Source organism: Lissotriton helveticus, chromosome 1_2 (assembly GCF_964261635.1).
Source record: "Lissotriton helveticus chromosome 1_2, aLisHel1.1, whole genome shotgun sequence".
Taxonomy (NCBI): Eukaryota; Metazoa; Chordata; class Amphibia; order Caudata; family Salamandridae; genus Lissotriton; species Lissotriton helveticus.
Genome location: NC_136058.1, coordinates 182,665,479 through 182,677,550, shown reverse-complemented (window position 1 = coordinate 182,677,550; position 12,072 = coordinate 182,665,479). Strand labels below are relative to the sequence as shown.

Sequence of the window (12,072 nt, the reverse complement as noted above, 5' to 3'; positions counted from 1 at the left end):
TTTCTGAGACACTAGTTGGTCTCTAACCAGCCTTGTTGGTCTTTCATTGTGTTTAATTATAATGATAATTGTTGTATTTGACTGAGAACCAAAAAAAAGTCCCTGTCTCCGAATCAGTAAATAAGTTAAGTAGTACAGTGCTGCTTATTTGTTTCACTGTTCAATTGCTTTACTTTAAAGTTTGGGAATACCGACTGGGCCTATGTTTTCCAGGTGGCCACAGATTTAATTGATGTAGTGATCTCCTCATATGGTGGCATTTAAGACCCTTTTATTCACCGTGTAACAGTGGGTGAATTAATTTTGTCCAAGAATTGATCCCTCCATGTGTTTTTTGTGATTGGACTATTTAAAAGGTTGCTTAAAATAAACATTTCCATGATTTTCTTGTCACATCTGACACTGTTCTGCAACTTGTAATAAAACATAGTTATTGCACTACTTTGCAGGAACAAACAAACTGCAAATTTGATGGGGAAGAACAGGCTTTCCAGCGGCTGAAGACAGTACAGATTAAGTTATTCTCAGTCCATCACAAGGATGAAACTGATGTGTAATGATAGGTGTCCGAGTTGTTTCTATACTACACAGTGGAGTATATTTTAGCTGTGGGTCTTTTTTTGGTGGGAGGGGGCGTGGGGGTAGAGTATAGATGAAGCAGAATGGTGTATGGCCAGTACCCTGCAGAATAAATCAGCCTTCTATTTTCAATGCCACTTCCTTAAATGTCGTCTGGCGTATTGAAAGGATCGCCTGACGTGTCTGATTCACAACCACTGTATCATCCTCTCGTGACTCTCGAAGTGGATTTTAAACTACTTAACCCGATAGAAAAAAAAGTTTTGCGGGTCAGAAATACAGGCTAGCATGCCATATGCAGGCGCCGAAAATAAATCTTTTCCGTTGAGGGTCATTGACAACAAAAACTGCTTTATTCCACCTTTTATAATTATCAGTAACAGCGGAACCAAGGAAACTAGCCCTGGGAAGGCAAATTAATTTTAATTCACTCTTGTAAACATGATGAGTTCAAAAGGTAAACCAATTAGTTGAACCTGCAGCTCCGCTGTTCACATAATTGCTTTTCATCTTAATTGGAGTGTTCAAGGTAACAGTGAAACTAAGCGCCTGATGTAAATTCAAGCTGGCAGAGGATCAGCCCAGGAACATGTCGACATTGGTCCTGAAAACACGTGACGGACAGGCAGCCTATCACACGCAACCTCTTATGTGGGTGAGGGTTGCGCAGCAAATCAGAGCTACGGTGGGAAGTGAGGTTGAAGTCTGTACACAGACTAAGGAAGTGCAGTTTGACAGTGGCTAGCTGTAAGTAGGGAGCCCTGTCTACTGTTTTAAGGAAGCATAGTCATTCTACTGCTGGGGGATTATCTTGAGGACAAGCATGTCTTTCACCTCGAGAGCAGGCCCACGAACATGTCTGTGAGAAGACTTAGCAGTGTAAGTAACATCAGCGATCACAAGTACATCGTTTCTTTAATAGTAGGTTAGACTGTGTCAGTGCTACTTAGTAAATCGACCTGTTTTTACGTCAGAACTAAGCGCTCCAATTCATCTTAAAGCATGCCCATTAGTTTAAAATAATTTCCGGTCTCTTATGTTTGATTTGTTTTACGCCTATGCCTTGAAAATATCCTGTTTATGCGCACTAGTGTTTATAAAAATAAAAAAAATCCACAGCGTCTTTGATCAATGTATCTTTTTGCAAATGAACGCGTTTTTGTACACATCTTATTTGTGCCCCCTCAATAGTGATTTATAGAAAGCGCTGGGCCTTTTGCGAGTAATTACTGAAATCTGTAAACCGTTAAAATATGATTATCCAGTTCGGGTGTTTCCTGGGCAAACATTCGTGTGTCTCCTGTAAGTAAGAACGCTGATTTCAACATATATGATTTTTGCTAGATATCTTTGGCTTAAAGTTGATCCTTCCAGGCGGTAGAGAAGCTCATATACTAGAGGGCTAGTTCATAAGATGGGGCTTTGGAAATGAAGACTACTGAGGGGTTCGGGCCAGTACTTTAACTTGTTTGCGCTCCTGGGTGCATTCTCTCCTTGAGGCATTGGAGAGGAAGACTGTTTTGAGTTTATATGTTTTGAATTGGGGCTTATTTCAGCGTTTTGTTAACAATCTTCTGCAGAAAGTTGACATGGCAGATACAAATGAAAAATTAGCACCTCTTTAAATTGCTGTCAGTTTTTCACTGAAAGGTACATAACCATGAGCACGTAAGCAGGGCTATTTTTGTAGCCATCCTCATACTGCATTTGTATCGTGGAAAGTTGCAAGGCACTGGGCTTAAACTATATGCGTGCTTTGAAAGGGATGAGAAGCAAGCAGACCTAGAGAGCACCAAGAAGAGCGTTCTGATGGATGAGACGCACATGCAGTCTTGGTGAATGGTATGAAAAGCGTTGATCAGCAAGTTGAGCCTGAATGGGGTTGTATCAATGAACTCGAAATCCACTGCGAGTCCAAGGCCATAGAAGAATTTTAAGGTCAAATTGACTAGCCAGAAAGTGATCTAAACAGAAATTGTAAGCAAAGAACCCATGGCTTTAGAGACACGAAGCAGCAATAAGGTGAACAATAGCATTGTGATTTGGGTGAAGGTTTTCTTATGAGTTTTCAAGGCCAGCCCTCCTAACTGAATTGAGTAATCAATGCTCAAGTTGGTGGCCGTCTCTACCACAAGTGTTTTTTCTGTAGCAGGTCAGTCATGATCCGGGAAGACTAAAGTTATCCCAGTATTAATACTTTGAGTTTAAACATTTATTGATTGAGAATCCAACTGCATTACTTGTAAAACATTTTTAGTTACAAGAATATAAATACAATATGTGCAATGAAAACTAATTGCTGTTAAAGCCAGCGTTTAATATTCAATTTAGTTTTTCTGGCTCAGACAATTAAATATCAATTCAACATTAGAAATGAAACCACCCTTGATTCCTTGTAACTATAGTTCCTGCACATAGTCATTTAAAAAGTACAAGTATTTCGGGTAGTTGCTTTTCGGAATTGGTTGCTTTTAAATTTGTGTTTCAGATAGCTTATATGAAGAGAATAAGGTGACACGACATTGGGAATGAAAAAAGAGCCTTGTATGTGAAGTGGTCTTGCCTCAAAGGGCTAGTGACTCACCGGACGAGGGTAATAATGTGTTGGCAGTAACCACAAAAGGGAACCCTAAAAGGAGGGAGCATGGGATGTTATCCGTAGGAGGGTGTCATTTAGCTTGTTTAGCCAAATGGCACACTGTGACTGTAAACTTATCTGTGGAAAGAATATTCTGCCATAGCGCCTACACCCAGTTCCTGCTCACAAAAATAAACAGAGCAAACCCCCTGCCCCCAAAGCAAGATAAACCTTCTCCGTCTCCTAATCCTCCGCCCCTAGCAATATTATTCCCAATGTGATAATTTTACCTTCCTACTAACAGGCTCCACTCCTACCCTATGCATTATTGATCACGGCCCGGCCTGCATCAGTTACTGTATCTCTTTTGGGGAAGGTAATCACATGCAACAGTTGTAGGTATGTAGGGAAAGTCAACTCTTTGAACTCTAGAGATGCTAATTGTATAAAGGAGCCCACAGCTCTTGCTATGCCTCCAGCCTGTGTACTACTGTCATTTTCAGCCTCTCCATACCCAGAAAATTCCAAATCTGCTGGAGGCAGGATGTATAGTCTCGAATCCTGTCTGATCCCCAGAGCTAGAGAATAGTCTGGTGTTCTACTCCTAGTACCAGGGCTATTTGTTTGCCCCACAGGGACTTCAAGGGGTATGTGAGGGGATTTGGCAGCCCAAGAGGGATATACACTGGAAAGCAGGGAATTCTAGTGCCTCCATGCTCCCTACAGCACTTCTTACTGCGCTCTGGACACCATTTCTGCATTCTGGCAGGTGTCCAGTATGCAACTATTTTGGATGGCTGTGTCGGTGCTTGCAATGTCACATGCAGTATGATGTGCTCTATAGAATATAGCCTCCCAATCTTGTGTGAAAGGAGTCTCCCTACTTACGCCTCCCAGTGCTCTTGACTTGTGTGGATGGGAAATGTCCTAAGAGTGAGTTAAAGTCTGAGATCAGGCTGTTATCTGTAGCCTTCAATAGCAGCTGCATCTTAAATTGCATTAACACGTGGATGCCATGTGACTTGACAGATGGATACATCCCCCAGTGGCTACTTGCAGCTATTTCACGCGGTCAGCCTCTGCTAGATTAAAATTCTTCTTTAGGATATCAAAAGGAATAATCTGAGATTCTTCAAAGAGGCCACCTGTTTGCTTGCGCCTGCTGATTGCAAGAGCTTGAAATGGGCCCCTCTGATGCCCGGATGTAAGTATGGGTTAATAAAGAGGGGTCCATTGGTGAGGGAAACGTTGTTGGACCCTTTCGGACTGCTACCTTGTCCCACATCATAAATGCGGCTTCTGTTATAGTAGAGGAGTACAACTCCCAAGCCCTGCCTTGTCTGGGAAGCCAAGGTATCTTCCATATATGAGAGCCTGCTGTGACTTGTACCATAAAACACCAGTGTTTCTCAGAGGTTGATCACCCCCACTATACAAGGAAATGAAGTTGCAAGACTTTAAAATATTGTGTGATATTGGGCACTCCCAATCCTCCTTCAGATGTCTGGTACTATGCAAGGTTCTGCGCCATGCGATGGCGTTTCCCGCCCCATGTGAAATTATCGATCTCCTTTTGCAGTAGTGTCAGCATGTTTTTGTGTAGTGCTAAGGGAGGAGCTTGAAATGTGCATACAATTTTTGGTAGAATGATCATTTTAATCGCAACAGTGCGTCCTAATTAAGAGAGCCGAAGGCACTGCCATTTCCGCATGTCTGCCCTCACTTGTCATGAGTCGAATCCCAAGGTAGGGGAGAGTGTCTGTGAAGTAGGCGATTGGTTACTGGCCTCCAACTGCTCCTAATGTGTCACAGATACAGTGAGATTCAATATGTAGAAAGATTAACCTTGGACCTGAAGACCTCCTTAAAAAGCTGTAATTCTTTGGGGGGGCGTGGCCAAGATGGCGGCGGAGTAAGACGTGCTTCTCTGTCCCTCCGGCGCCGGGCCTTTCATAGCCTTGTTCAGCACTTACCCCGGCCTCCTTCACGGCTTTCTGTGCGACCCCGGATCCACTGGGGGTCGTGCCCGGCGCTTGGCGTCGAAGGAGGGGAAGAGCGGCTTGAAATCGCCGTCGATTCGGGGCGGCCTAGCGGAGAGACCGGCCGGCGCTGCTGGGCCTCCGTGGTGTGCTCCGGCCGCATTGTGACTGCTGAGGGCCGCGGCGGTCCCGAAGTAGACCTGCTTGGGCCGCCGGTCGGGGGAGAGCTGCATCGACCCGGCCGGTGTGGTGCGCGAACCCGGGGACTGTGGCCTACCTGTGGTTGGAGGACCTGACCGCCGGATACCGCGCTGGTGGCGCTCACTGGGGCGAAGCAGCGGACTTTCGTTGGGGCCTGCTCTACGAGGCTGGGAGGTGCGGAGGTAACGCGGCCTGAAGTGGAGGGCGCCTGAGCATCTGGTCTCGCGAACTGCCTGGGCCGGCGCCACCTGGAATTGCGCGACGTGGAGCGTGGTGGGGGCACGCCTGGAGGCGCGGGCCCCCGCTGAGGCTCCCCCATGCAGGTGGACAGCTGCCGGTTAGCACGGTGCCCGACAGTACACACAGTGGCGGTCCTGCTGGGGGTGGGGGGGGTCTCCAGGAGACCATCCGGATGAGCAGCCTAGATTCCATCGCCTTCTGGGGCCGAGCTGTGGCCCCCACCAGCGGGGGAGGTAGACGGTCTTGAGGACCGAGGCACTACGAACTGGGGTCCGGATCGCTGTAGGGCTTGAGGCCCAGAGGGAGCAGTGTGTGAGGCGCCCCGAGTGAACCCTGGATCTGTGGCATTTGGCCTGCGCTGCTGACCAAGCTTGGAACAGTGACTTGTGCGTCATCGCGCACCCCCCTACATCGGGCGACTCATCTGGGCACGGACCCGCGGGTGGTGCCGCCCTGCAGCGCCCGGATCTTCCTCGCCCGACTCAGGTCCATTGGGCCACCGGGGGCCACTGGAGCAGCGCCCTCACTTGTGATCAGCTACAGGGGCCCAACGGGGTTCCGCCCTCTGGCACGGTTCTTTCCCGCTTTTCCCACGGACGGAGGGGTGCAGCAGTGATGACCACCTCGCAGCGTAAGGGGAAGCCCGGTAAGGAGGGTTCGTCCAAGAGCTCTCAGCCACCGGCCTCACCTGGCCCTAGTGCCTCACCCGGGAGGAGTGATGATGAGGCTCCGGCCACCAAAGCTTTCATGACCGAGCTCTTCACCTCGATAAAGGAAGATATCTCGGAACTTCGCGCCCAACTTACATCGGATCTACGCGAGGTGCGGAGGGACGTCGACGGTATCGGGGAGCGTGTGGCCACACTGGAAGATCACGATCTTAGCATGGCCAACGATGTCCATCAACTGCAGCAGGATGTACTCCGTCTCACGGAACAGAACATAGACCTCCAAGCCCACGCGGAGGACCTGGAGAATCGTTCCCGAAGGAACAACATCCGCATAAGGGCGGTGCCGTGGGATGGCGAAGCCGGAGACCTCCGAGGATATGTGCAGGCACTCCTTCTACAAATACTCGACGAGGAGGACCTGCACGAGATCAGGATGGATAGGGTCCACAGGGTTGGGTTGCCCAGGCGTAATGGTGGCCCTCCCCCTGACATTCTTGTATGTGTGCATGACTTCCAGCTCAAGGAACGAATCCTTAGAAAGGCGCGGGACATTCCCTCCTTGCAATTTCGTGAACATCGTCCCCAACTCTATCAAGACCTGGCTGCCACGACGCTCCAGAAGAGGCGCGAATTCCGGCCGGTGACAGCCTACTTGCGAGAGCACAACATTTCCTACTCGTGGGGCCATCCTTTCCGCATAGTCTTTCGATGGCAGAATAGACTGGCTCAGATTCGATCTCTCCGGGAGGCAAAGGAGCTTCTGGGCATTGACGACGAGGCCCCTGCACCTGACCCCCGCAGCCCGTCACCACGGAGGAGGCGTCGATCCTCGTCATGGCACAGAGTGGGCTCAGAGGCGAGCCACAGACGACCGGATCGTACGACTAGCCTACAGGAGAGAGGAAACGTGGTGGCATCCGTGGCTTCTGTGACACTGCTGTCCTCTCAGCAGAGCTCCAGGGCGGCCTGATCTTCGGGCAGCTGGCCTATGGCGCCGGAGGGCCACATGTAATCAGGTACCGGGGGTTTGTTTATACTTTCTGAGAAGACACCCTGGTCTTCGGCCTTGGGAGCACCCTTGTTGAACTCCCGATCCTGCCCCCTGGGAAGTTGCTCTCAGGGATGGTTTATTTCAGGACTGTATCATTTTGTTTTGTGGGTTTTTGGTATGTTGGGGGGGATCAGGGAGGCTGGGCGGGGGAGGGGGACTGGGGGGAGGTTCTGTTGGGATGGGTGTTGGGGTGGGTGTGGGGGGAGTGGTGACAACTGGATGCTTGCTGAAGGTATTTCACGTGTGGGGGATGTGATCGGCTGGCTCTTGCATATGTTCTTCTCTACCAATTGTGCTCCAAGGGGGGGCTCTTTGATGGACTCCTCTCCATGCTTGTTCGGGGGCCGGGGGGGTTGGAGGCATGGGACTGGATGCGGGGACGGGCGACGAATGGGGAGGGGTATGAACAGGTGCGCACAGGGTGGGTCCTATTGTGGAAAGGGAAGTCTGGAAGTGTGTGATGAGGAGGGGGTGGGGCAGTGTTGATTTGGCGATCGTGGAGCGGTGGGACTTGCACTCTCCTCATGCCTCTTAGCATTGGCATATGGAACGTGAAAGGTCTCAACTCTCCACAGAAACGGCAAAAGTTATGGAAATATTTGTTGGACCATCATCTAGATGTGGTGGGTCTCCAGGAGACCCATCTAGCACGTAAGGATGAGCTCCGGCTCCGTCACAGGCAATTCCCCCTCATATATAGATCTTCTGCCTCTACTAAGCACAAGGGAGTGGCTCTTCTGTTTCGGGCGTCCCTCCAATTCCAGCCTTAAGGAGTGAGTTGTGACAAAGAGGGCAGATGGTTGATGGTCAAAGGATTGCTCTATGGCCGCTTGTGTACGTTTGTGGTGGTGTATGCGCCCAATGCCCAACAGAATAGCTTTCTTCAGGGGTTGTTGGATAAGGTGGGAAGTTTTGTGGAGGGTCATCTGTTTGCCATGGGTGATTTCAATATGGTCTGGGATAAAACCCTAGACAGCTTCCGTGCCCAGAGGACGGACTCTGGCGTCTTTTCCGCTGCAACGAAGGACAGGGTGGAGGACCTGGGACTGATAGATGGCTGGCGCACTGTGCACGCTCAGACACGAGACTATACATTCTTCTCACACGTGCACCACACCTATTCCCGCATTGATCATATTTTTTTAAGCCAGGCGCTCAGGGGAGATGTCCGCGGTTCTAGGATCTTTCCACTCTCTGTCTCAGATCATAGCCTCTTGGTCCTTATGCTGCAGTGGTCGGCGAGGGGAGATGGCTTTCGGAAATGGTACTTTCCGGCGGCGCTAGTTAGAGATGATACCTCCTGTAAGGAACTCAGGAAGGCCATAAGGGAGTTCCTGAATCTTAACCCGACATCAGATACGTCGGTATTCAACACATGGGACGCCTGTAAGGCTTCCTTGAGGGGCACCTGCATAGCCCTCAATGCGGCTCTTAATCGCTTGAGGAGGGAGGAGCGGGAGAAATTGGAGGCGGAGTTAGCGGACTTAGAACGGGAGCACAAGCTGAACCCTTCTCGAACGACACTCCGACCACTAACAGCTGTCAGGGGAAAGTTGAAGGCCCACTACAACAACCGTGCCGAATTCACTCTCCTGAGACTGCGGCGAGTATCGTACTCGCAGGGGAACAAGGTGGGCCGGCATTTGGCCCGTCAACTTCGTGAAAAAAGGGATAGAGAATATATTGGGGGATTCGGGACTCCGGGAGCTCCGTACGGCATCGGGATGAAGAGAAGGCGGACATCTTTGGGCAATTTTATGCGGCTCTTTATAAGGGCGATCCCCTGGATCAGAGTGCACAGGACGCGTTCCTATCTGGCCTCCCCATCCCGCAGGTCTCTAAGGAACGAAACGAACAATTGACGGCCCCCTTTTCCAGGGAGGAGGTACTGGAGGCGATTAAGGCCCTGAAGCCTAATAAGGCACCCGGCCCAGATGGCTATACTGCTTACTTTTACCAATCGTTTGCGTCTGAATTGGCTGACTGTTTGGTCTCCCTCTTCAACGAGATGGCAACCACTGGGCGGACCTCTTGCACTATGGCCGAGGCCATGATCACGGTGATCCCCAAACAGGGGAAGGACCCCTCCAGATGCGCGTCATACCGCCCGATAGCCCTCCTCAATGTGGACGCTAAATTATACTCCTCTATCATTGCCCGCCGCCTACAAGATCTGATGCCGGCCATTATCCATCCGGATCAGTCCGGGTTCATTAAGGGGCGGCAAACGCATGACAACTTACGGCGAGTAATGCACCTGATAGAGAAGGCCACCAGATTCCGCATAGCGGTGGTACTGGTGGGGCTGGATGCCGAGAAGGCGTTTGACCGTGTCGACTGGGGATTCCTATTTCGCACCCTAACCGCTTTTGGTTTTTCGCGCTAGTTTCTCACGATGATCCGTGCTAATTATAGTAGCCCTACTTCGCGGGTGCTGATTAACGGTCACAGATCTGCTTGCTTCCCTCACTCCCGGGGTACGAGGCAGGGGTGCCCCCTCTCCCCTCTCCTCTTTGCCTTAAGTATCGAACCCCTAGCCCTGGCGATACGGGAGAATGAACGGATCGAGGGCCTTCCTTTCACGGGGGAGCAGCACAAAATATCCCTTTTTGCGGATGACGTGCTGTTATCATTGGGAGACCCGGCTCACTCCCTGCCGCACGTCAGCGAGGTGCTTTCCCGCTTTGAAGCGGCTGCGGGGTTCAAGGTCAACTTTGACAAATCGTCCATGCTGAACCTAACTCTTCCTCCGGCAGAAGTGGAGCGAGTGAGCTCGCTCACGGCCCTGCCATGGGCGCCTACCTCCCTATTATATCTGGGGGGTACACCTGACGCCTACTATTGGATCCTTATTTGCGGCCAACTTTACCCCTATGCTAGCCAAGGTGCGGAATGTCCTGGACCGGTGGAAGCCGACATTCCTTTCATGGCTCGGCAGGATCCATGCCCTTAAAATGGTCCTCCTGCCTAAGTTTCTTTATCTTTTCCAGGCCCTCCCTATTCCATTATTTAGACATGGACTTTTTTCGCCGCTTACGGACTCTGATGCTGAAATATGTCTGGCAGGGTGGCCGGGCTCGTATCCCCTTCGCAACGCTGCGACGACCGAGGCGGGAGGGTGGAGTGGGGTTCCCTGACATGCTCCTCTACTATAAAGCTGCGCAGCTACGGGTGGTGGTGGAATGGTCCCAGCAGCTTTCAGAGAAACACTGGCTGCATATGGATAGGAGCGTGGCTGGGAGGTCGATTTGGGATTTGATCTGGAAGCCCAGACCGGACCGGCAGAGAAATGCCTACATTAGCACCCCCACTAGCACTGTTCTGAAGGACACAGTTGCTGGCGACAACCGATGGACCACGTTTCCGTCTCCCTTCACCCCCATTCACTTCACCCGGCCTTCCCACCGGCACTGCAGGAAGGACCTTTTCGGCTATGGAGGGAGGGAGGATGTAGGGCACTTACGCATTTGTTTCACGGGGCTGCTCCGCTCACGTTTCACAACTGCATGCGTGATTATGGGGTTCCGATCACTGAGCGCTTTCGCCACGCCCAGCTCCTCCACTGGGCTACATCGGCGGGGGCTGCAGGGGCCGCTACCAGACCACTTTCCCCTTTCGAATCCTCCACGATGCGGGGGACGATCTCCTTCTTATATGGGCTGTTATTGACCACTGCGGTCTCCCCGCGCCCCCGCTATATGGAACAGTGGGAGATCCTTTTGGGTCGTGACGTCTCCGATGTCGAATGGAAGCACCTCTGGAGTGACATTGTGACACACAATCACTCTGTGCACCTTATGGAAGCCCACTTGAAGACTATGCATGATTGGTACCTTTACCCGTCAAAACTTCACCGAATATTCCCGACTTCTTCGGATAGATGCTGGAGGGGTTGCGGCCTGTTGGGGGATTTCCACCACATCTGGTGGGACTGTCCGGTCATCCGCCCCTTCTGGGCTGAAATTCTCTCCCACATCAAGGATATCTTGGGATATCCGATTTCGGACTCTATGGCTTGCGTGCTGTTGGGTCTCCGAGATCCGATATTGGAGCACCAGACTAAGGCGGATAAACGCATCCTGTGGCTTTGTTTAGGAGCAGCTAAGCTCACGCTGGCGGCAGCATGGAAGAGACCTCAGGCCCCGGCTATCTCATTGTGGCATGCGAGACTCTGGAGCTTACTGAGCATGGAGAGAATGGCAGACATCTTCTTGGGCAACTTTAAGAACTTTCTGTTCCGTTGGGGTCCACTGGTCCGTTTCTTGTCACGTGGCCTGCCGTCAGCAGTGTGCCCTCCTACGCTCCGTGCACTCCACCTGTTCCAAGTTTAAGCGGATTGTATGCTTAGGGCGCTCGGTATGGAGCGAGAATGTCTGTGTTGTCACCACTGGGGGGTGGGGGTGGGGGGGGGGTGGGGGACAGTTGGGTAAGGGGTTTGTTGACTTGTTGATTATTGCGACACTATTCAGCCTTTTGGGGATTCGGAACTTCTGTATTATTTACTGCACCCTTCTTCTACCGGTCTCTGAGCTGGGATGGATCTGGGCCTGGGAATTCCCAAGCATGCACTGGACTTGCATATGGACTTGGTTATCATGCTTGACACCCCATCCGCCCACCCCTCGCTTATGATTTCAAGTGCTTATTGCAGCTCCCCTGTGAGGGGAATTTTCGCCTGTATGATTTTCTCTATTCTTTCCTCTTCCCCTTCCCCTTTCTAACATTTTTTTAAATAAAAATATATTTTACAAAAAAAAGCTGTAATTCCCTGAT

At 50.8% G+C, this 12,072-nt stretch overlaps 1 protein-coding gene across 10 annotated transcripts in view; it reads left to right on the top strand.

Moving 5' to 3' along the window:
- Positions 1-12,072, top strand: part of OSBPL9 (oxysterol binding protein like 9) — a 1,511,872-nt gene that overhangs the window by 364,125 nt on the left and 1,135,675 nt on the right. For 3 of the 10 annotated variants that reach the window (XM_078670779.1, XM_078670764.1, XM_078670771.1), the window contains exon 1: positions 1,301-1,458. The exons of 6 other annotated variants lie outside the window; for them this stretch is intronic. In XM_078670779.1, the coding sequence (XP_078526905.1) occupies positions 1,435-1,458 (24 nt within the window). In that variant the 5' untranslated portion in view covers positions 1,301-1,434. Of the gene's footprint in view, positions 1-1,286; positions 1,459-12,072 lie in introns of those variants that run through there. One more of the 10 variants, XM_078670755.1, reaches the window with a different exon arrangement.